Source organism: Poecilia reticulata, linkage group LG17 (genome assembly GCF_000633615.1).
Source record: "Poecilia reticulata strain Guanapo linkage group LG17, Guppy_female_1.0+MT, whole genome shotgun sequence".
NCBI classification, from domain to species: Eukaryota; Metazoa; Chordata; class Actinopteri; order Cyprinodontiformes; family Poeciliidae; genus Poecilia; species Poecilia reticulata.
In genome coordinates, this window is record NC_024347.1 from 27,144,631 (window position 1) to 27,171,495 (window position 26,865).

Genomic DNA, 26,865 nt, shown 5'->3' on the forward strand with positions numbered 1-26,865 from the left:
CGTTTGGTGTATTAAAGACACAACAAAAAAAAGATTACAATATGTCACATTTTATTTGTTTTTATGCAACAGCAGCGATCCCTTATGGTTGCAAACAGTTGGCTACGGAAATTTATAGACGGCTTTGAAAAGGTCTTTGCTGTAGCCACGCCTTCGATTTCATTTGACAATAATTTACAGAAATAGGGCAAACATATGTAAATATACCCTTTAGACTAAAACTAGCTGCGTTTCCATTGACGTTTGCGCTAGGATTTAGCTGTTGCTTTGGAAACACTTTTTCCACATCACATAAGTCATGTGATCAACAACTGGATGTTACTACTGGTGGAGGTGACAAAGAAGTAAGTGGCAGGAGGATGATGGAGCGGCATGGTTTTTAATGACTTATCAGGTGAAAAAAATATTCACGTGTGATTTTTAATTGTTTCTTATTTAATGGAAACATTGTAATTGCAAAATTGTATTTTTCGCGAAATATCGACAAAGTTTTGCACGTTTGTAATGGAAACGCAGCAACTGAGGAATGTCTGCTATCAACTTGGCTATCAACACAACAGATGAGAAATTATCACAAGTAATCTACCAGAAAGAAAAAAAAATTACCTGACGAGAGAAACATTGCTAAAAATCTGCATCATTCTAATTACACAATGCTGCTGTAAAATCAGCAACATTCTCATACATATATATGTATACATAAAAAAAGAAAAATTTATAAAAAGATGTGCCGCACATCTGTATATCCAAACATACACAACTAAAAAATAGATTCAGAGTATGAAAGAGGAGATTTAAGTTTCTGAAGGTGCAATTTATAACCACTGTGACAAACCTCTGCAACATCTGAACTCGGTAATCAATGTTCTGCACACTAGAGGCAAAACCGGTGTCAGAAACTGGATTCCAGATATCTTTACACGCTAATTTCTTTATTGACACGCCAGCCTGCCTGTTTGTCCAGTCGGCTTCTGGGAGAGGAGTGTGTGTGTGTTCATGTGTGTGCGTGAGTGTGTGTGTGTGTGTGTCTGAGGGATGCAGCATAAAACTTAAATCCTTCCCTGCTTGGCGTCTCCGATAGCGCCCCACACGTCAAAGACGAACTCGTCGGGAAAGGCGAAGTCTCCGAGGGCCTCGTCCAGAGCCATGGCGAACTCGTCGGGGTTCTTCTTGTCGCGGCCGACTTCGACCATTGTAGCAGCTGGAGAGAGGCGGGGAGAAAAAACAAAAATAAATGCTTCAGAAAACGGGATCAAAAAATGTGTTTTCGTCAACATGGTTGAAAAATGTATCACAGTACAAGACTTTCATATTAGTCGATATTGATAATTATCGATTAGTTTTTTGTTTTAAATACCTGAAATGCTGCCTAACTGGTAGCGTAACCTTTCCCGTTTTATCCAGTTTTCACTCCAAACAGTTGTTGGTTGCTGCAGTTACTCAACAGCTTGTTGCTAGGTAACCACAGACTGAGTGAGTTGCTAGGTAACCAAAGAATGAGTGAGTCAGTTGATCCCACCAGCCCTTTGTTTGGGCGGCTAAAGCCTTTACATACTGGAATTATAGATATATTCTTCATTTTCGTGTTTATGAATATGTTTATTAGCCTTTCAAACTGATGTGAAATTTATTTTTTCTTTTATCCTTACAAGCACTTTGTCAGCAAAATTTACAATAATCTGCAAAAGCTTTGGAGAAAACACCCGTCAGTTGGTTGTTCAGCAATAATACAAAATGTGTTTTGAAAATGGTATCTTCTTTAAATTTTTTTTTGGGAATTCTGCACCTAAAAATTAAGTATGAAAAAACTAAAACTACCACTATAACAAAATATAAACAATATTTAACCAATTAAAACTATAAAATGCACTCCAAAACCTAATTAAAACTAACCAAATTAAATGAAAAGAGACAATGAAATAAAACTATAAACTATTATAACCCTGGTTGAAGTGGGCAAAGATGGCCCCTGATGGGGGTTTAAACAGGAGCAGCAAAAGCAAATGAGGTGGATTAGCTGTGCTTGTTAACAACTCATGCTGTATTTCTGGCATGATGCTCCTGAGATTGTTTTACAGCAACGATTTTCAGTCAGAGGCCTCTATGGAGTCGCTGCAGGACTGACTGCTACCTGAGATCCATCACCATTCACCACAACTCTAAGGATGCTGGGTGATGAGAGTTTTGACATTTCTCTTTTTGATCAACTATTTTTGAATTGAATAAATAATAATAGTGAAAAAATGAATTGTATATTTTATATTTTAAGCAGATATACTGAGAATAACTTCTTCAGCAGGAGTAATTTTAAATTCATGAGCTAATCAAACATCTTCCTACCAAGCTCAGTGTCTCTGATCCCCATGTAGCTCTCCAGGAGGTCGTCTACTTTCTTTATTGCTTTCTCATCAAATTCTGTCGGCTGCAAAACAAGAACAGTTTAGAATATTTTCTTCCAGTTTCCTTTAAGGCACAAGGGAGGAAAGTCACAGCAGTTATTTTTAAAGGAATACACTCACGCAACTCCCATTTATGAAGAAGACGAACAAAATAGGTTAATTTCCACCCCTTAAAATGTTTTTCTTTCATTTCTCTTCATATAGAAATGGGTCACTTCTAAGGTATTGTTCAACATTGTTTATTCTGATATGCCATGTTAAAAAGAGCAAGACGTCTGGTAAAGATGTGTAAAAAAATAATTAAAATTAACGTCTTTAAATGCAGTGACTTAAGTTCCGTCAAATAAAAGTGGTTTTTTTATTTATTTGCCAGTTTATGGCATCATTAACTCTAAAAACTGTGGGAGGTTATTTTTTCAAAGTAGGATATTTTTCACACTAAATATTTAAAATCTGAATGACATAATGGATTTTTCTCTAATTATCAGAGTGTGATTATGCTGCTTCAATAAAATATCAATTTATTTCAACAGGATGCAAAAGAGCAAAAGGAATAGCTATAAAACATTAAAAGACAAATCTAGATATAACATGATATTAATTGCACTACAGTAACAGTGTTGCCATTCTTTCAGAGCTGTTGTTTTCCATAAAACATTGTTAAACAAAACCAAAGTGAATGGAAGTAGCTAAAAATCCAAATCTGAAGCAAATATCACAGTTTTGATACACTGAAATCTACTTTCTAATTTATTTAGACATTTTTTCCAACATCCGCTTATTTTCATTTTCTGTTTAAATATTTTGCCCATCATTTTGCTGCTGCTGAATTCCCTCGCTGAAGAACAATGAAGGTTATTTCTGTCTCAACAAACAGCTGCATCTAGTTCAGAGGCGAGTAGAAAACACACAAATTATACTCAACTTACAGTAGTGATACTATGACATATTTTTACTCAAATAAAAGTAAAACAGTACATGGTAAAAAGTTTACTCAAGTACTGAGTAAATGATCAAATTATCAATCATTTAATATTTAAAAATTGCATAATCAGATAGGGGCTGCACAGTGGCGCAGTTGGTAGAGCTGTTGCCTTGCAGCAAGAAGGTTCTGGGTTTGATTCCCGACCCGGGTCTATCTACATGCTCTACATGTTCTCCCTGTGCATGCGTGGGTTTTCTCTGGGTACTCTGGCTTCCTGCCACAGTCCAAAAACATGACTGTGAGGTTAATTGAGTGTGTGTGTGCATGGTTGTGTGTCTCTGTGTTGCCCTGCGACAGACTGGCGACCTGTCCACAGTGACCCCGCCTCTCGCCCGGAACGTTAGCTGGAGATGGACACCAGCACCCCTCCTGACCCCACTGAGGGACAAGGGTGTCAGGAAAATGGACGGATGGATGGATAATCAGATGGACCAAATTACAAAGTTGAGTGGAATTGTTTTGCATTTTAAGGACAAAAGGGACAATAATTCATATAAATAACAAAGAATAACATAATCAGGCAAAAGAAAAGTTTTCCAAATGAGTTTGTTTCAATAAAAAACTTAGGAAATTTAATTTTGGTTAAAACCATGTCTCATCATTGAGTGGGTAGAAAATCCAAAAATCTTAGTCAAATAAGACGTCAGAACGTCAAATCCGAGGTGGAATAATTCATTGAGACATTCACACCACAGCTCAGCCGTCACCCACCGACAGAGGAAACTTCAGACATAAATATTCAGAGCAGCCTTTTAAATCGCGGTGAATCATCCGATTGCTGTGTGGCTGGTTACATAAGGACAAAATAAGGATGAAATACCTCGTCCTCCACTGTGGCCGGACCTTTGGAGCGAAGTCTCAGCGTGCTCCTCCCCGTGCCGATCTTATTGTCGTTGCCCGGCTTGCCGCCCTTTGACCTGGGCTCAAGCATTTCTGTCAAAGAGGAAAAGCGTTGAGAAAAAAATAACAGTTTTATGTAAACTTCTTTCTCGGTCTGTGACTAAGATGTGAGTCATTAAATGCCAAACACCTGGTCACTTTTTATTTATCACTGCTGTGCAACAATGAATGCTGCTGACTAAAAAGAAATTATCTGGCATTTACATCTAAAATATTATACTCCAAGGATAAAATCTTGTGATACTTTTAAGGAATCATTTATATTATAAATTTAAAAATAAATTTGGCTTCACAGGGTGGTGTTTACCGTTTGGTTTATAATCATTGTGGTTCTCAGTAAAATAGCAATTTTGCGTGAGAAATTAAACAAAAGTTCAAATGATCAATCAATTATTCTGTGACATCACAACAGTCCAATCAATCAATAAGTACCCAGAACAATCTGCAGATCAAATCTATAGTAGAACTACAATGATTAGGGTTGAAATGATTGATCAATTATTGAAATAATTGTCAACTAATTTATCAATCGATTAATCGCAAACTCAAAATTTTGAGTTTGCGATTAGTTTCCTAAAAAAACTGCATATTTGGAGAGGCAATAAAGCCTCTCCAAATTATTATTATTAATAATTAATGTTGCATTTTAGGCAATAATATAATGTCTTGTTTTAAAAACGAATTGAATTTAATCATTTTTGCATCTTTTAATGTGAAAAAAGCTTAATTTTTTTGTATCCAATGATTCGATTAATCGTCGATTCAATGGAATAATCGTTAGATCCAACCTATGAGAATAGTGCTTAAGACTTCAAAGAGTAACTAACAGAAGGTCATTTAAAATTAAAATTGTATCTTTCATCTTTGAAATGTCTGTTTCAAACTCACCAAAAGCCTTCATGGGCTCGATCAGTTTGATGGTGAAGGTCGTGTTCCTGGGAAGGTCTTTGAGCATGCGGGCGACCTCGTAGTGCCGCGTCCCGACGATGTTGCGTCCGTTGATGCACTCTATGTGGTCGCCCACGGAGATCACCTTCACCTCGTCTGCAACGCTGCCCTCTCGGATTCGCTGCCATGCAGGCAGAGGAAGGGCAGATTAGCAACAAACGTGACTACAAAACACTAAAAACACTTTTACAATGTAAATGCAAACAGGCTCAACTATTTACATTCTCATCTACATTTGGATAAATGTTCACAGGAAGTTGCAGAGAAACGTTTTGTTCAACTTTCTATACGGTAAATTTCGCTGGATATCATAGTCTTTACTGGAAACAGTGAAGCTCTTTAAAATCTTCTCGTTTTCTGGACTCAGTTTTTTTTCAACACTCCACACATTCTCAAACATGTTAAAATTTAACATTAGCATCTTCCAATGGTGCACACACGTCTAATAGCTTAGCTATTTTTTCATTTGGCGCTTTTGCCTTTTTCCACTAACTGAAAATATTTATCACACTTAGCTTCCCCTAAATTCATTTTCCTAATAAATTCTACAGCGCTAATTTATTTAGCTGTTTTGCAAACTTTCAGTTGACTAAAGTTCAACATCTATGTTGAAGTTTTGGTCATTCACCGTTCAGTTAGATACTCTTATTTTGACATTCCATTTCCTATCTTCACATTCCATTTCCTAAAATCTTACCAAGTATTTTGGCCTAGTTTCTAGTTCACAAATCTTAGTAAACTTGAAATAAGAAACCCAACTTACAGGTAACTTTTAAGCAAGAATCAGTAGCTTTTCAATAATTCAATAATTCCTTAATATTGATGAAAAAGTGGTAGCATCACTGGCAGATTATTTCACTTATAGGAAAAATTTCTTGTTACATGTTCAATAATCTTTCAGTCGAATTAGTATCTTTTCACCAATATTAAAGAAGTTATTTATTTTAAGCAATTTCTTATATTTTGCTTAAAAAATAAGTTAGTTTTGTCTTATTTCAAATGCACTAAGATATTTACACTAGAAACTAGGCCAACATTACTTTTGCAGTGCATTCTCCACAAGTGCAGCAAACGACATTCTGCACCCACAATGCATCTCTGTAGAGGTTGCAATTTTTACACAGTACACAGTTTAAAATCTACTGATGTTCTGAATTAACAAAACTCAACAACTATAAAACTAAAAACATGAGTGAAAGGTTTGTTACAAAGAATCACTTCCTGAAGTGCAACCTTACAGGTAGGAGTGTAGTAACAACTCTGACCCTGGTGAGGGCGACATACTGTGTTGCAACATGTCTGGTTGAAGTTAGCGCTTCAGCTTAATACAACGCTGGTGTAGGACTTTAGCATTAGTGGAACTAATGTTTATGATTAGTGCTTTAGTGTTAGCACAACTACATTTTTAGCTAGCAGTGTCAACCGTCAGCTATCCATTAAAAATTTTGTTTTCTTGGGATCAGAGTCCAACTGAAACACCAAAATGAATCCAATGGTCAAACATTTGACCCAAACTGTTCAGCTCAACAGAAAAGAAACTGGTTAGGTTGTCCAGAAACAAACCAGGAACCTCCAAGATTCAGGCCCATCATAAACTAAAACCTGCTGACCAACAAAATAAAAAAAGAAGTATGTTTGGAAGTGAGGCTTTCCTTGATGCACATGGGACGTTTGTGTAAAATAAATGTGAAATTAGTTTAAAACAGCAAAGTAAAAATTTGTTTTTAATATAAGTTTTTCAAAGGGAATCTAAATAGTTCTGAATATTCCTTCATTTATTAACTGGATGTGTTTAGATGATTTTCATACACAAGCGATGAAGTTGTAATTTCCAGAAAGCAGAGGTAATAAATTTCACTCTTATCAGGAAACCTGAGATTAATGAACTAAAAGGTTGAAGTGAGGAATTTGAGGTCATGTTCGGTTTTCAGAGGAATAGAAAAAACAGAAATAAATTAGAGGCTGGAGGAATGCTGCTTTTACTAACAAATGATGACCTGCAGACTGGAGCATCACAGGCGAGAGATGAATCAGCATCTTAAATATGCAGCTAAGATTAAAAGAAGAAAAACTTTGAAGCTGAATGCAGTTTTATATGAAAGAGGATTGTTCAGTGGTCCTAATCCTCAAAAGACAGAAAGAAGAAAGGTTTAAAATAAGAACGACAGGAAAAGGGTGACAGGAAGAACGAACAAAAGAAAAAATGGACGAAAGAAAAAGGAACAAAAGAAAGAACAAAAATGAAGAAAAGAAAAGAAAGAAAAGAAAAAAATTCAAAAGAAAGAAGCAATGAAAGAAAGGACAAAAGTAAAAAAAACAGAAGAAAAGAAAAGGGACAAATGAAAGAAAAAAGAACGACAGAAAAGGCAAAATGAAGAAAAACGAAAGGACTAAAATAGGATAAAAGGAAAAAATAAGATACGACAGAAGGAAGAAAGAAGGAAAGAAAGTACTTGTGGAACACAAAAAGAAAAATGAATAAGAAATAAAAGAAAGAAGGACATAAAGTAAAGAAAGAATGAAACAAAATAAAGAAAAGACAAAAAGAAAGAAACAGGATGAAGAATCAAAAGGACAAAAGAAAATAACAGAAACTGAAGAAGAAAAAAGGAACAAACAGAAGAAAGGAAGAACTAAAAAAATGTAAAAGCACAAAAGAACAAAAAAATGAAAGGAAGAAAGAAAGAACGAACGAAAAGACTCCTAAAGGTCCTGCAAAGATAAGCGGGTTTAGGCAAAGGCTGAAAGTTTCTACAAATGTCAGAAAGAAAAATGTGCAGAAAGAAAGATGTTGGGTATTAAACTTCATGCATAAAATAAAAAAAGCAATGTTTTAAATGTAAATATAAAGGTAATAAAAAAAAGCAAGCCCAGCATGTTGTTTTTGTCTTCAGGTTGCAAACTGTGCGCTCTTATATAATTTTCTACAAATTCAAACATTTCCCTAAATAAAACCTGCTAACAAGATAAGCTTTTTCTGCAATTTAGTAAATAGATATCATAAAAATACAAACAGCCTTGTTAGATTATATTCAAAGAACAAGTTATTAATATTTCTCATGTTACAACTCTACGTCCGTGCCCTGCAGTCGTCCCTGTCAGGCTGTGGAGCTGCAGTGCAGCAGCAGCAGCACAGGATGTCGCATGTGAGCAGATTGATCCCACGGATAAAACCATTACACAAGGTGACACATCACAATGCATCATGACTCACAACACATAAAGGTTTGAAAAGCTGCCAGAAGAAAGAAACGAGTTGGTCGAGACCAGAGATATCAGGCCTGTATTACCAAACCAGATAAGAGCTTGAGATTTTAACTGTGTTTCATGATTACATTTTTGAGAAACGCAGTCAGGTCACATCAGAATAGAGAGGACCGGATGAAGGTATCGTTATCTAAAATACTTCAAGTACTCTGTAATGTCCTGAGATTCTGCTGTTTTATGTTTGTTTTAGGACAGGCAGGAAGAAGCTTCTTAATATCAAAGCTGAATTAGGTTTAAAGCTATCAGAAAAAAATACATTCAAGCTGTCATTTTTTCTTATTTTACCATTTTAATAATGACAAATATGCAGCATGTATGTGTGGCAGTGACGTAATTGTCATCTTACTATAAAAACCCTATTTAATTTTTAGATTGTGATAGCTTATCAGTCATTGTCTGGAGTTAATAATATAATGATTAACATAAAGGTACCAGCATAATGACTTGTGTAACAGGATAATAAATAGGGATGCAAAAATCGGTTGGTGAACCCAATCTGCAGGTTTTTAGCTCCGACCTTTGACCAACCTGTCGGCAATGGAAAATACAATCTTCATTCAGTCCATGAATGCACCATGGTGAAGCTCTACAAGGTTACAGTGAAAACACTCTACAGTAGGGAACATGTTAACAAGTCAGTGGGGTTTAATCGGTCTTATAAATGACTAAATAATATTGACAAATTAGATTTTAAGAATAGATACGTTAGATTAGCGGTGCACCGATTGTAGGTTTCTGGCCGATCACCAATTTTTAAAAATAAAACCTTACGTACCCATTCCGGTTTTGGTCAATACCAGTTTTTTTCCTAAAGGTGACCTATTATGCTTCCCTGAACAAGGTAGGACAGGTCTGTGAGCAATACAAAACAAGTTTAATAAATTTTTTGCAACAATATAATTCTTAAATATTGATATATTAGTTTGAAATTCTGTCTATTTTTGAGCTGTTTTAGGGCGTCTTGTCACTTTAAATCCAGATGAGCTGCTACTGGCCACGCCCCCAAACTCACAGGTAAAAATGGCTGCAAACAGATGCTCAATTATAGAACCGTACATCTTTGAAAAGCAGAAGTGGAGCCTCCTGCACAACCAACAAGAACACAGCACAACAAAAGCACTTGTCTTTTCCAGCAGCCATTGTACAGCACATACAGTGAAAAAACAGCTGACCAAACGTTCTGGAACTCAGTTTGGGTTGCTAGGTAACGGCGCAGTCCACATCAGATATGCAAAACAATCGGGAGGTTTTTGAAACAGCTCGTTTTCCAGACATCAAAAAACATTAACTTGTTGCCAAAAAATTTTTGTTTTTTTGTTTGTCTTCTTAAGTGCTTAGGTTGTTTTTAGAAGCAGTTGGGACCCAAACAGAAGTAGAAAAACATCCAAAATGTGAATTTTGCATAATAACTGACACTCTGCTTAATTATAAAATCATAAAAACAAAAAAATGTAAAAAGCTGAGCTCACGGCATCACTTGCTGTAACTGCATCACAGTTGGTGCTTTCACATGTCTCCAACGTCTCGTTTGCAAAAAAAAAAAAAAAAGAAAAGGTTTTCTTCTTACCTTTATAAAGGCATAGCCTGCTCCATTGTCGGTTATGGTGAGGCCAAGGGCGTCTTCAGATTTGTACACTTCCACCTCCTTTTTGATCCCTTTAATGTGGGCAAAGATAAAATCCTCCAGGCCGATCTGCCCCCCCAGCAGCTTCTCCATGTCAATCTTGTGGGTGTTGAGGGTACAGAATAGGATCTGTGAAGATGCAAGGTGTAGATTACATGATTTAACCTATATATAACAGTTTATCCCAACCAAAAAGAGGATTTTGCTTCTATTACTGCAAAGTTATTAGTATTTATGTGGTCTTCAATCCTCCAACACCATCATCAATGAGGGAAACATCCTTCCCTTCTGTACGAGGAATGTGAAAATCTGGCTTCACACCTTTGTAACTGCAATATCCTCCCAAGGTGGTGAGACGAGAGAAATTTGATCAGTGCACACACGATACAGAAACTTCAAACACAGACACTGAAACCCCAGGAGGAAAGCGCTGAGGAGGTGTAAATCATTTATCCTGAGCTAACTCATCTGGAGAATCAAGTTCTACATGTTTTGTTGCTTTTTCAACCAACTATGGGACAATCTGAGCCAGACTGGATTTAGTGAAGAGCTGATTTCTGAGGAAAACACACAAAGAGTAAGAGTTACTTTCTGATTTCATGGTAGAATGAACAAACAGTGTGATCCACTCAGGCCCCGTCAGCAAGGCCTGCGTTGCTTGTGTACCAACAGGCGCTGCTCATGCACACATTAGCTAGCATGGCCTTGTCCGTTGCCTTGGGCTACCAGACTATAAAGAATAGGATTAAAAACAGAGGGAGGCCACTGCTGAGAGAGAAACTAAAAAAAGGGAGTGATATAAAAGGAGAGGGTGTAGAAGCCTCATCCCCCTACTTGTCTCCACTTAGGCAAGGGTATTACCGAAGAGACGCCCACGCTCGGCTACCAAGGCTGCATTAAACTCCTTCTCTTCGGTCCTGCTCGGCCGCTTCATGTCACACGTTGCAGAGAAAGCCTCTGCTCTAACACTTGACTCACAAGAACAGCTACTGCACCTCCCACGACCTGCGGCACGGAGCAAACACCCTGCGAACCGCATGGCAGAAGGGCAAATCAGAGGGAGATTCGTTGCAATCTGTTCAGCATGTAAMCCCGGTACTGAACACATGCAAAAAGAAAAAACAACACACTGAAATATGTTTAAATATGACCCTGAAGAAACTCCCTAAATATTTGGTTTTACAAAAAAGTTGACTTATGTCAGATTTTGGTTGTAAGAAACCATTGCTGCTCTTTAATCCATTCCAAAACAATTTACTCTTCAGTATTTCCTTTTTATATCAACTAAACCTAAATGATGTAAACAAACCACACGCAAGACGTAGGGCTGAAACGATTAATCGCATTAATTGTAATTAGTTGTGATTAACCGATTGTTGAAATAATTGTCAACTAATTTAGTAATCGATTAATCGTCAACTGGAGTATAAAGACTCAAAACGGCCATTTGCTAAACAAACAACATATTCAGAGCAGTAATTAAGTCAAAACTATATAAAGATTTACATTTTGTATTTCAAACAGAAATCTGTCTTTATCTGTAAACATGTTTGTGTCAGAACTTTATAAATAAAATAATATATTATTGCAATTGAGTAATATTTTTATTATTCATTTCCAATTTTTATGTATTTCTAATATTTTATAAAAATAAGTTTAAATAGTTACATGAAAACTCAGCAGAATGTGAGTTTTGTCAGTATTCAGCTACTCAATGTAATAATTGATATAATAATCGATTACTAAAATAATCATTAGGTTCATCCCTACTCGAGTATTTCCATTTTCTATCAATTCAAATTTAAGGTAGGTTTAAACAAATGGTAAACAAGCCACACAGAAAAGTAAGGGATAAGACGATTAATCGGATTAAGTGCGATTAATCAACTTTTTTTCATTTTTTTTTTCAACTAAATTAGTAATATTAGTAATCGATTAATCATTAACTGGAGTATACAGACTTTAAAAAATGTCAATTACATTTTGCATTTATGTTCATAAATATGTTGTACTCAGAACTCAGTGGGATTATTTCGCTTCACCTGGTCAGCATACACTGAAGCAATGCTATGTTTTTGCATTTTAACCAAACAAAAATGTATTTTAAGGGCCTACATGCAAACCAACCAGACATGCACACAGCTTCTCTCCTGTACGTACAATAAAAAGTGAATTAAAGCAAAGGAGGAAGCAAACAAAAAAATTGCTGACACATTTAGGCAAATGATAACACAATCATTTACCTACGTCAACAAAGGCAAATCACCTGTAAGTTCTCCTTGTTTTACTGATTTCAGCAAAGCCTTATTATAAAGCCTTCCAATGGCAATATTACTGTTAAAAAGCAATGAAGACAATTGTTGTGGTCGAAAATTGCTATGACGGCAATATCAGTTGGAAGACACGCATAGAAACAGAATTTAATTTTATATCTTCTTACGAGGAAGGAAAGATGACAATCCAAATCTGGGTTCCATGTTAATTTAAAATACACTTTACAGATTAAATAACTGCAAGTCACATTTCTCCAAAGAGTGAGATGAATCCCTGAACTTAAGCTTTAATAAAATACATTTTTCCTTAATGTAGGTGCAAAAATAAAACAAATAATTGACGTTTTTCAAGCAGTAATGTTGCAATCAAAGCGACTCTCTCCTTTACATCTCCACCCACACACACTCAGCGATCACTTTTCCTTCCTGTGCAGACGGGTAAGACGAGACAAACGATGCACCTCCCTCTGAAATTTACTTTGCACTTAAACCACGTTGACTTCAATCTCAAGAAACCCGTTTCTTACGCACCAACAACTCCTGTTATTTACTGCTTGTCATTTTACAGACTTTGGAACCAAAAGGTGAAACTGTAGCAAAAACACTCATAAGTGTTGAACTTAAGCAGCTGCTAAGTGTTTTTTAAAGAGCGCTGTAGTTACCGGTCTATTAAAGATCGTCCACTGCTGCTAAGACTTGACCTTTCTTCTGTTTATGTAAAAATAATAATCTTGACAGAAAAGTTTCAAATGCTAGTTTTATACCAGTAATGCAGTCATATTGTGCTGCAGCTAAACTTAATCAGACATTATCATTGTTTGTCCATTTAAATACTAATGTTAGCCTGGGTAAAAATTATATTTTATAATATATAATACAATATTCTAGCAATTATTCTGATGATCAATCGAGTAATCAGATAAAATTTTTAAATATTTTATTCAATATTAGAAATACATAGAGAAATGCAAATAAGTAAATACTTTTTTTAAATAAGAAAAAATTTTATTGCCTAAAATGCAACAACAAAAACTGCATTTCTTTATTGGATTTATTTATTTCTTTATTAGTGTAGGTCTGATCTATTGATTACTTTTTTATTAATATTTGCACAACAAAAGGAGAAATCTGTACTGCTATTACAGCAATAAAATCATTCCTATAATTTCTGTCCTGGATATTTTAATTTTTAATAAGCAGGGAAGTTAATTTTACTTCCAGTCTGAAAAAACTCATTGGTACAATAAAAAATATTACAACCTAAATCTGCGTAGAGTATGAATACTTTGTGCTTAGCACACTGCCCTGAACAACAACTCAAATACAAACATTCATCTCCAGGATTAGTGAATCTAACCTTCTGGAAACGAAGTATGTTTACTAGTTTTGTTGAAGATACTAAGTATGAAATACTGATGTACTGTTATTACTGTGTGGTAGTTTTAATAGTTAACAGAAACTGCTGATGTGAGCTGTATGTTTTCACCCAGAAAAAATGCTTGTCAGCATCTAAGGCTGGCCAATCATTTGCCAAACTGCGGATGTGACACAGATGAACAGGTCTGACAATAAGGTGGTTCCCTGATCTGGGCTAAAATCCTGTTTCTGATTAACTGAAACTACAAACCAGTCAGTTTATTAAGCTAACTAAACAAGAATACAATATACCAGTTATCAAGGTGAAAAAACAGATTTTTGTAATAAAAATGATCTAAAAACAACAAAAAATTCCAACAAATCCAAACAAAAAGTTTCTAATTTACCAATCCTCTTTTATTTTTTAAAACATACTGTTGAGTAGTAGTTACATTTACTTTTAAGAGTATTTTTGCTGTGCTGTTCTCTTCACTTTTACTCCAGTAACTTTATTCTGAAGTATTTCTACTCTTACTTGAGCAAAATTTCTGAATTTTCTACACATTGAATGAAAAACAAAACTGTTTAAACCAGAAATCCACTGGACTCAGACACACACCTGCGGTTTTTATTAAAGTTTCATAAGTTTTTTATTGAAAGAAACTGAACTGGAAACATTTTATTTTTGACTGATTTTGTTATATTTTGCTGTTTATACGAGTTATTGTCAGTTTGGTCCTTAGAATACCAAATATTTCACTTAACTTTATATGTTTGGTCCGTCTGATGGTGTAGTTTTTAAAAATTAAATGATTGATAATTTGATGGGATACAAAGTACTTGAATAGACTTTTTACCACATACTTGAGTGACTTCTTGGACGGCTTCTTTTTACTTTTAATTTAATAAAAATATGTTGAAATAGTGCTACTTTCACTCTACCGACTTCTGCTGGTACTTGTTGGCGTTACGGACCAGAACCACAAATAGCTGAAAAGCATAAATATTTGGGACCCCATCAAAATCGATTAGAACCATCTATTTTATTAGTTCAAATACCAAATATATCTTAATAATCCTTAATGTACACAATGCAAACCATTTAAGCACTCCCACCTATCCCAATATCTGCTATCTTCCTTATCGCCGCTCTTTGGGTTACAGCCAATCAGCGGCAAGGAAAAGTAAAATGGAGTTTCTTGATTGGCTGTTTCCCCAGTACCAGTCAATACTGTGTCAAGCAGCATTGCTACTAGACATTTTCCACTTCCCAAGCTGCCTTTCCTTTAGGAAAAACCCACATATAGGCAAATTTTACGCAAATAATTTGGAGTCATGATCCACAGAAAAATCCACAAATAGGCCTGAGTCCAATGTAATTATAAACTACAGACAGGAGCAGAAATATGTCCTGTAAGATGGTGACAACCATAATAATGCATTTGATATGAAGATAACAGAATAAAATCAGACCAGAACAACCAGGAAAAAAAATAAAGAAATAAAGAAGAAAACAAAATGTAATATTTACTTCTGCTTCCTGAAGTAGCAGGAAGCAAAACATTTTCACTTTTATTGATTTAAAAGTGAAAATATTTCCTTGAACAAAAAGACCACAGGTGATTAGTTTCTGTTTACCTGAGGTTGAGCCCTATTCTCACATCGCCACGCCCAGAAGGCGACAACTCTGACTTTCTGTTTCAGATTTCAGCTGAATCTGTTTTAAACGCAGAGAGCAATCAGAACCATGTGCGACTTTCCAAACCTGCTCCGCCTAAACAATGACCTACATCAATTACGCCAGGCTCCAGTCGGCCTTTAACTCACTTTTTCATGCTCCCTGTTTTAGAATATAGAAATGCACCAATCTGGCTTTTCTTGGCCTAAACCAATTTCCAGTTCATCGTCAGGTTTTGCAAGTCAGGTTAGATTTTGACCGATTCCAGTTTTTATTTCAAAAGAYTTTAAGTTCTCTTTTAATGGAAGAAGCRGTTTTGAATCGAACAGAAAATGGAGTGAATACGAGTAAGGGTTTACTGATTACATCAGAGATTGGCCGCTGCATGTGGATCTTATCCACCGATCTTATCTGCCTCCACGAAGGTCTGAGAAATCAGCAGCTGTTCCCTTCTGCTCTGCAATGAGCGAGGGCCGACGGACAGACCACGCCGTCAACTTAGCAACTTTCTTGCTATATTTAGCAACTTTAAGACAAAAGAAATGAGCAAATAAATAAAAATGAGTATCGGCCAAATTCGGAATCAGCAAATCAGGCTTTTTAAATATTGGTGATCAGCCAGAAAACTGCAAACTGTGCACTTCTAAATACAAGATTATCTAGATTTACGCACATCAACATATATAGCTGACATTTACAAGATGTTTTTTTCTTTTTAAGTCCTAATTGATTTAATGAAAAATAAAAAATAAATATGTTGGATTCAGATTTCTGAGCCATTTTTTTAATGCTCAGTTTGTCCTATGGCCAAAAGTTCAAATACGTTAAGTAACAACTGATAAGGGCAAACAGGAAGGTTAATAAAACACTGACGTATGTATCCAAGACGGAAAGTTAGATAACTTGTATTTCCTCATGATAAACCTTGTACAGTATTATTATTACTATTAATGTTGTTGGTTGTTATAATTTTGTTTGTTTTTTTTATTTAAAGAACTTCTTTTGTATGAAACTTTATTCCTGATGCTGCCTTAATTTTCTGATAAATTCTGTTTGATGACATCGTTTTACATTTCTACCATTAACAGCTTCATAAGAAACTTATGTTTATTTTTTACACAATCAGTTAAAAGACAATTTGATTCTCTTTTAAACTGAACAACTAATAGCTCAAACATATTTGCAGCAAAACTCAAATGTTCGTAAGAGAAAAGTAATCAGTAACTATATTAGTAACAAAATATCCAGAGTTTAGGAATAACTAGTTACATTTACTTAAGTAACTTTTTTGGGAAAAAATTATTTTAGGAGTATTTCTACTATGCTGTACTTTTTACTTTTACGAGCAGTTTTGTTATAAAGTATTTTTACTTTTACCTGAATAAAATTTCAGAATTTTTTTACCAACTGAATGAAAAAACAAACATATTTTAACCAAAAATTCACCAGAGACAGACACACATCTGCAGCTTTATCAGTTTTTAATTGAAAGAAACTGACTTGGAAAAATCTTTATTTTGCCTAATTTTGTTAGTTTTTGCATACGTTATTGTCATTTTGGTTCTTAAAAAACATACATTTCCATTTATATTTTAGTCCATTTTATTTTGTAATTTTTAAACATTAAATGGTTGATAATTTGATCAGTTACTCAGTACTTGAGTAAACTTTTTTTACCCTTACTTGAGTAATTTATTGGACAGCTACTAATTTTTATTGTACTAAAAATATGTTGCGGTACTGGTACTATTCTTACTTGAGTACAACTTTTTGGGTAATGATTAAACATCCTGTTGTTGTAAGTATGTTGGAAATAAAAAAATGGGTCATTTGAGTTTAACCTACATTAACTTCTTGTTTATTTACACTTCAGGAAGTTGGTTAATGCAAGAAAAAACAGGCAGACGCCCAGATGGGATTGTTCAACATAATCCCCCGTAACCCCCAGTTAAGAAACGTCTGGCCGGGCTCACTCACGCACGCACAGCAATCTGAAATCTGCAAAACAGAAACTAGTTGCAAGCGCGGCTCTTTCCAGCAACCACAGCTCAGAAATTCAAATGACAGGCAAATAAATTCATGTGTGCTTTCAGGTAACCAGGTGGACAGGAGGCAAAGTCCAGGAGCCACACCTGAAACGCTCCAGCTGCACGGCCATTAAAACGCAGACCTTGAACTGAGCCACATAGAAACAGCTTATTCTGTGACCCAAAACTGTAGAAACTGCAGACCGATTCACAGATATCAGTGCATCTGACCCGTTTGAGGGTTTTAGAAAGCATACACATGCAAATATGTTAATCTAAACTTTAACTTGGGTTTAAATTTTACCCAGTAAAATTTAATGATTAAAATACATTTATACATTTTATAAGTTATATAGCATATAACTTATGCATAATTTATATATTCAAATTTATATAATTATTAGAAATTATAATAAACCTATAATAAATGTATTACAAATCATGAGTTTATATATTTATATATTCATTAAAATAGCAAATTATGCATTATTTTAATAAATAATTACATTTATTATTTAATATATAATGCATCATTTAATAAATTACTCATTTAGTAATGCATTATTAAGATAACAAATAAGTTCCAGAAAAAAAACAATGAGATGCTGTTAGCTGCTGCCAGCTTGTCAAAAAATAATCACGACTCTTGATGTGTGTTGACAGAACTGCTGCAGTCTGACCTGCTGTGTTAAAAGGAGTAATGAGTTCAAGTTTAACAGTCAGATTTTGGTCACAAAATGTCACAGTGGACATGTTAGAGACCAAAGAAACATACATTTTATTTTATTTTTAATGTAAATACTGTGAGATTTTTACTCAGGGTTCTCATACTGTGGAAATCTCAACACCAAATGGAAAATTTAGATGCATTTATTTTCTTTTACAACTGATTCATGAAACTATTGGAACAAGCAACTTCTTCTTTTTTTTTTTTTTAACAAAAATCGGCCCAAATTGTAATTTTTTTCTCTTTATTTACATTACAGCCCTCTATATGTAAAAATAGCCCAATTGATTTATTTCTCACTAAAATGTGTTATTGGCAATACTGCCCAGGTTTTCTGTTAGTCCAAACCCAGCGGATAAAAACAGATGTCACAGTCATAATGATTGATGCTCACTGTGAAACCGTCTTTTCATTTAGTTTTGAGTTCAGACTGGATTTGACAGCTGTGCATAACATTTCAATAGCTGAAGCTGTAAATTCTATTTTTAATTAACATTTTAATGCCTAGTTAAAATAAATCCCAGCTGATTGAATGTGGTTGAGAAAACTCCACTTATAGTCACAGCATGCTAGCATAGCTCTAATATATCAGCTCTTTTTGTGGATTTTTGTTCATAAATATCATTGTACACCTTATTATCTTCATCACCAATATCATTGTTATCAGAGGTCAACTTGCATTTTCTAAGAGGTGGCATCTGAAAATGTGCATCAGATATTCTTTATAGTTTAATAATAATAATTAAGAAAACAAGAAATCATCTTTTTATTAAAACCAAATCTCTATTGCCACAATTAGTGTTAACAGGTATGAAACAAGTAACATTTTTAATCCATCTTCCTCTTCCATCTTTAATCCATTTCTTGTACTTTTGTGCTATAAATGTGACATTACAGAGAGGCCCAGTTCTTTTAGCTTCTCTACAAATTGTGAAAAACCAGTGAACATGCCATTCAATTAAGGAAAAACTTAGTGCTGCACCGATTGCAGTTTTCTGGCTGATCGCAGATTAACGATCTTTTAAAAAGCCTAACTTACCGATTCCGATTTTGGCTGATACCATTTCTTTTGTCTGAAATGTTGCTCAATATATCAAGAAAGTTGTTGAATTGGCAATAATGGGGTGACTATTGTTAACTGTAAATGTGCAGACATGAGCTGGTTGGCCGGTTTGTCAGTCAAACGTCTCTCACAGGAGAAAAGAAAAGCACAGTGGTTGATTTTTAGACCTTTGCAGAAGTTGATGGCATCGGTGGATAAGATCAGCTTCACGTGTGAAAATCGGCCAATCTCCGATCTCCCAAAACGAAGGAAATCAGCACCGATAAATCGGCTGGCCGATAACTCGATGCACCCTTGAAAAAATGTGTTGGTTTTTATAAGTCAAATAATAATAAACTACATTTATAGCTTTGTTCCTGAAAAGCTGAACTTCAGTTTGGGAAAAACCTAGCTTTAAGATGATTTTATCTTCTGTCCAGCGATAATAAAGTCCAGTTCCATCACAGATATGCTGAACGTTGGTGGTGTTTGTGAAGGGAGGAGGCCCGGTGGGCAGAGCTGCTTGTCTGTGTCCTCTGGGACAAAGATGTGACGAGTTATCTGGTTAGATTTCAGGCAGGCCCCACCGAGCCGGACACAGGAGACTTCCTGTGCTCAAATCTGTGCAGTCTAACAACAAGTACTATCAGATCTTTCCGCATTTGTATCAGGTTTTTAAAAGTCTACATTTGTGGAAAAAACAAAGTTACAGGGTGTGCTGCCAAAGGGAAAAGAGCCAAAATAATTTAAATAAGTAATGCAAGTCATTTAGTCAGAAAAGTTATTTAATTTTACAGGTTTAGATTTCTCAAACATGGATATCTGTGACCCCTACTACTGTATGAGTTTAATAGTTAAATAGCTGCCTGATATAATTAACTAATAATACTGATGGCATGCTGAGATTTGAGCTGTTATTTTTACTCTCCTGCCCACTGGGCAAGTATTAAGGCATTACTTAAGCAGGAAATTATTTTCTCGGTGTGCCAAAATGGAAAAATAATCTCCACTGGTTCCTGTAAATGTAAACGTTCTTCTAGTCCCTGATAGGATTTATAAAACACCCAGTTTAAAGCTGCAATAAGATGGTAAAGGAAGAAAAATAGCCATCACTGGTGTAAATAAAAGGTGATAAAATGGGTCTTTTTCTTCTTCCCTGTGCTAATTTCACAAATATGCTGCATAAATCAATTTAAAAATAAATAAGGAGCAATAACACGCATTAAGGTGCAGGACTTTATTCTTCAAGCCTCATTTGATTCAGTTTCAGCATTCACTCTATAAATTCATACCTACCATGACTTCTAGTGAGTCTACATAACAGTTACATCTCTAAGAGACTGCTGAGAGGTTACAACAAATCAAAAGAATTACATTGTTTAAAGGTATCGGTCAGGATGAGGATAGAAACAAGGCTCCACAGTCAATATGAACTAGAAGACTAGATGGAAACTGTTCAGATAGGAAGCAAACAAACAGTCAGGAACACCGAAAAAGCTTCAGAACTGGTACTGTTCACACTGCAATAATCTCATATATTCTCCAAAACACTGAACTACGGAGAACTTTTTAAATCTTCCAAGACCTGATGGGACAATGTGTTAATGTCCGATGAAGCCCAACTTTATTTATTTATTTTTTTATTACAGCTTAAGAAGTTATTTTTGGCTTAAAAACAACTACAAACTACAGGAAATGGAAAACCATACCCAGAGTGAAACACGGTAATGGCTGTACCATGCTCTGGGGTTATTTTCTTCAAATGGATATAGAGTTTAATAGAAGATGTTTTTAACAGATTAAAATACAGTGGACCACCAGTACCAAGAGAACAACTTTGGGTAAATGGTATGTTTTTATATTGAAAGGCAACATAAAAAAATTTGTATCTGCTTATTTTAATGGTTCTAACATCAAATATATCTCAATATGCATTAATATACATTAAAATGTCTTTTTAAACTACCACAGAAACCAACATCCACAGAGCTCTTCGTTTTCTACGGTCTTGGGGTTACAGCCAATCAGCAGCAAAAAAAATTAATGGTGCTCCTTGATTGGTTGCTTTGCAAGCGCCAGCCAATCGCATTGTGTCTAGGTGTTTCAGCTTTCCAAGCTGCCTTTTATTTTGAATATTTTTGATACTGAAAAGAAATCTGTGTGTATGGTAAGTTTTTCATTAATAATTTGAAGTTACAGGAAGTCATGGATGCACAGTGCCAGTCATTTTTACAACCAAAGCCTTCAGTATCTGCTAGAAAACACACGAAGATGAAGCAGGATTGAATTTTTCAAAAACATCCAAATCAACATGAAAATGACTGTGTGAAAAAAACTGACAAGACCTGGAAAGAGCCCAGAACCGAGGCTATGCTCACGCTGCAGGTCTTAAATTCAGATTTTATGATTAAATCCAATGTTTTTTGTTCATATTAATACTAATTAAACGCGACTGCATTTGAACTTGTGTGTGAACAATTTATGATCCCAAGTTGTTGTCATCACACAGTAACAAATTGTTTACGGAAGTAATAATGGATGGAGTCGTTTATGGATTAATTTTAATGTTTATTGACATTGGGAGCCAACAGTATTGTCACAAGATCATAACAACATGAAGGACGTTAATAAAAAGAAAGAACAAACAATAGAAAGGGCTTTTTGCGACGCACTGACAGAAACTACTGTGGAGAAGTTTGTTTGGATCTGAAGTCAAAGCCAACAGTGGTTTGATTGTGATCAGTTGCACTTCAGGAGTTTCTTCCAAAAGAACATAATTATAATTTTCAGCCATTGTTTACAACTAGTTTTACCACATTTGGCTTTTTCTGCTCCAGAATTATGACATGTTGCAAATAATTTTTTCTTTAAAGTGTGATCTTTTGACTTGAAGGCTTATAACGCATCCAAACTAATTTCTTTAATGCTGTTTTAATCGTATAATTAGTTGGAGCAAACATTTCCCATAAACAAAAAGATGCTGCTGTGTCAAACAAGAGAAAACAAAGGAAGCACAAGATTAACATCAATTAAATATTTTTATGTATAAACATTTATATGATTTTAACTAAACTAGTAGTTCAGCAAAGCGCATGCTGTGAGCTGATTTATTTCCAAACTAAAAGCAGAGGGAGTTTTCACTTTTGATGTGTTTAAGATGAATATAAATTTGATTTTCAAAGCAAATCAATGAAAAAAAAAAGTAGATTGGATCATTGTCCAACTGACTGGGGTTGAAACAGTTAATATAAAAGGCTGTGATGGAGGTAATATTTAATCCAGTGGAATAAAATGACAAATATTGGATAAAACGCGACATGACTGTACAAACTGCAGATACTTTAAAATCAATCGGATATGTATCTGATTTGGCACTACAAATGAAAGTGGTACCAATCCAGTTTAGTGATGGGTGAAAAAATAAATTAACAAATTGGAATTTGGTTGTTCAGAATGTCATGAAAAAGCTGAATAAGGATAGCAAAAAAAAAGTTGATTTTGGTCCCATTTTCCTGCTTTGTGAACATAACCAAAGTCTATCAAGAGGTCTGTCTCACAATCTGATTGATTTGAAGAATTTTCTCCAAGTAACTTTTAGTTGCTTGCAAAAATCTACAAAATAAGACTTATGGTGAATACTCAGCTGTGAAGACAATGGCTTTCTGCTCCATATTCACATTAAAAAGGTGAGTAAACATTTCAAACTGCTCCTTCATTCATCATTTCCGCTGCTCTTCCAATACAACTTGTTCAAAAGTCTTTTGTCACTGTGAGAAGAACAAACTGAGGCAGCTTCAGTAAAACTAGTTCAGACAGGAAAAGCCTAATGAGCGTGACAAATGGACTCAGTGGAACAAACAGCCATAGAAAAACCGCCGCTGTCCCATTCAGATAAAACAAAAAAAGGCAGAGTTGGGACTCATTAGGGATACATTTAAATAGTTGATGACTTTAAAAAACTGATGCATCACTAACCAGGTTGTGTGATTCACTGTAAACCAATGCAACTCAGATCTTCATGGTTTCCTGCTCAGATATTTGACACAACAAAACATACCACTCATGCTCCCCTTTCAAAAGAAGAGCTTAGATAGTTCAACCACAAAGGAAAGACACAGAACCTGCTTTTGTTTCCAGGACCTCCATGTACAGCTTTTTTTTCTCCCCTCGCATCTATTGGAACCTGCTGCTGAATAAACACGATAACTACGACTAAATATAGATGCGTTTAGTTTGGAAGGTATCCGGTGACGCCATACGGAGAAGAGACAAAGATCACTCTCAGTACTTGAGGTGTAAAAGGTGAGGCAGGCCAGAAAGAGCTGACAAGGTGCGTCTTTGGAGACATGACACAACGCTGACTTCATGTCCAGCACAGGAGCCGTTTCTGAGAAGAGCTACATATTAAACTGCATTCTTTCATTCCTTCCTGCAATATCACAGTAAAAGTTCAGTACCTTTATAAATACCTACACTAACATTTTACTGCTTACCACTAAGAACAATACGAGCATTCCTACATAGACGTAGACAGTAGCAACTAAAATGTGCACTTAACAAATCACAACTAAAGCAGAGAGAGAAACATAAAAATCACAACCGACTGGGAATTCAATATTCACATTTAGATAGAATTTATCAATGAGTTGATAAATAAGTCATGTTTATCATTTTTAAATACAATCAGGACTAAAATTACTCAAAAAAATACAAAGAAGGACTCTGTGTAAACCAACAAAAAAATACACTCAGGTAGATATCTCCTGGTAGATGCTTAAAATGTCACCACCACAAAATCTATAGAGTCAGCTCATTGCAGCCAACTAAGACATCTTTTATGATGAAAAGTGAAAATTTCAGCTCAAAATAAAAGGAATAATATAACAAAAAGAAACAAATGTCTGAATAAAATGCAATCAACAGACATCCAATGCCTTGATTTTCAAATCAGGATGAGAACTACAATCAAAGGAAAGAGGGAGTAATGTAAAATCTTCAGAAAGTTAAGATTATACCTGAGATTTAGACATATTAAATCAGAATTACTCAGCAACCAGGAAAATAAGCAGACATAAAAATAATGAGTACACTTATATGAAGTAGAAAAGGGTTACCAACCTCCTGCAATACCAGTTCCATTTTTCTTATTTAAGGTGTGACTTGCTGATTTTGATTTATTCCTTAATAACACATCCAAACTAATTTTCCTTAAGGCCGTTTTAATCATATAATTAGATGGAGCAAATATTTCCCATGAACAAAAAAATTGTGCTGCAAAGTCTTTCTCAACAGCAAAAAACAAGAGTAGCAGAAGATTACCACTAATTAATTAATGTTTTGTGTAATAATTTACATAATTTAATTAGATGTTCAGCAAAGAACATGCTGTCAGCTGACGTATTTCCAGACTAAAAGCGGATGGAGTTTTAGATTTCAATGATTTAAGAGGAATAAAAATTTCCAAAGTAAATCAACAGATTTTGACCATTGTCCAACTGATTGGTGTTGAAACATGTAAATGGGTGTGATGGAGGAAATGCTTAATCCACTGGTATTATAGTAAAGCCATTAAGAGCGAAACAACATGCTAATAACTTTTGGGCAGATTTATATTTCAGGTGTGAAATCCTTTGTGAAAAGGTAACAAGATGTTGAGGGAGTTTTTTTTTTTTTTTAATCAAGTAGCAGCAGAATCTTAGAATTTCAAAAATTATAAATACATTAAGGATAATTATTTAAAACCTAATCAAAAAAAATTTGTAAAGCTTTCTAGAAAAAAAGCATTGTAAGAAAGCTTTGTGTACTTTCTGTAACTCCACCTTCAACACTTGAATGCAGCAAAAAGCAAGTGATTTTTTTTTCTTTAGTTTTTAGCTCAAATATCAATTACTGCAACAGTCAAACGGACATTTACCATGAGATAGAAAGTGCTGTAGGTTTCCAGACAGAGGCAGCATCAACAGAAATGAAATTATTCCAAGATTCTCCCCATTTATGTATCAAAAACTCAAAACATTTGATGAAAAAATAAGCCTGAAAGCTGAAAAAGTATGTGTTTTCAAGGTTTGACACATTTAATAAATGCACAAATCAATCTGTAAGAGATAGAATCAGCCATTGTTTTATTAGCTGGTCAGACCACGAAGAAAACAAATTTTTTTATTGACCAGGAACAGCTTCAATCAATGCTTATTCAATAAATAATGGGGAATATTGTTTTTTTTTCCCTTTTCTATCTCTGCCCAAGGTTGATAAACTGAAACCAGGCTTGTATTGATCAGTTATTGGATTGGCGCATTACAATTTTTTTTTTTTAAAGTACCGCTTCAGGTGTATGATGAAGGTAATAGTTAATATAACAGCATATGTATGCAGTGACTAGTTACATTTACTAGAGTCATTTTTGGGGATGTGGAGGGAGTACTTTTAGGAGTATTTTTACTATGTTGTACTTTGTATTTTTACTTGAGTAATTTCATTATGAAGCATTTCTACTCTTATTTGAGTAACATTTCTGAATTCTCTACCCATTGAATCAAAAACAGACATGGTTTAACCAAAAATTTACCAGACACAGACACACACCTACCGTTTTTTGTTAACATTTCATAACTTGTTTTTTTTTTAAGAAACTGATTTGGAGAAAAAAAAATAATTTTGCCTGATTTTGTTACTTATATCCATTATTGTCATTTTCGTCCTTAAAATACCTAAATTTCCACTTAAGTTTATATTCTGGATGGTCTGTATGTAATTTTTAAACATTAAATTATTGATAATTTGATCAGTTACTCAGTACTTGAGTAGACTTTTTACTCTTACTTGAGTCATTTCTTGGACGACTACTTTTTACTTTTACCGTAGTTGAAAAACAAGTTGAAGTCGTGCTACTCTTACTTGAATACAATTATAGGTACACTGCCCACCTCGTACTACAGGTGAGTTTTTTTATTAGTAGTAATATTATTATTATTACTTACATCAGGAGGGCTGATATTGAACGCCTCTGCTATCTTGCCGTAGAGCTCCTTGACGTTGGAGAATCCCTCAATCCTCCCGGTGGGGCTGCCGTGCGCTAGCTGCGTGTGGAACACCAGCTTGGGCCGCATGCTGGCAGGTGGAGGAGGGAGCCCCGCTCCGTTCACGGCGGATTTGCCCAGGCTCCCAGCACCTGCGTGTCCGCCGCTCAACTCCTCGTTTTCGACCAAGTGCTCCTTCGTCGCCTTGTTTTTCTTCTTCCACGGTCCGTACGGCATGTTTCTGTCGTCGCTTCGAGCCGCTCCGTTTGAAAGACACCGAAGATGAGGCTGACCTGTTGAGTTCAGAGCCCAACGGTCGGGTTCGTCCTTATTTACTTCCTCCTCGGTGTCCTTCTTCCTCACTTCCTTCCGCGAACGCTCGTTTTCCCCTCTCCTCACCTGCGCGCAGTCAAGTTCTGACTTCTGCTCTTTTCTTTTCTTTTTCTCTTTAAAGTTGAAACTAACTCACACGAAATTTCCACAGGTAAGATAAACCCTGACTGAACCTGCGGACTACTGTCCAGTCCTCTGCCAACAATAGCTCCTCTGTTTGTGTGTCAGCGTGTTGTGGGACGCAGGCGCAGTGGGAAGAGCTCAGGATCAGCAGGGCACCTGTGCGC

General features: G+C 35.3%; 1 protein-coding gene across 1 annotated transcript; it reads right to left on the reverse strand.

Annotated features, from left to right (window-relative positions):
- Positions 1–34: 34 nt before the first annotated feature.
- gipc2 (GIPC PDZ domain containing family, member 2) lies at positions 35–26,865 on the reverse strand. Its single transcript, XM_008434618.2, has 6 exons — positions 26,207–26,865; positions 10,067–10,252; positions 5,173–5,353; positions 4,205–4,317; positions 2,341–2,422; positions 35–1,201 (listed from the first exon to the last, which is right to left on the reverse strand). The coding sequence occupies exons 1-6, from the start codon at positions 26,480–26,482 to the stop codon at positions 1,050–1,052; spliced, it is 990 nt and encodes a 329-aa protein (XP_008432840.1). The 5' UTR covers positions 26,483–26,865; the 3' UTR covers positions 35–1,049.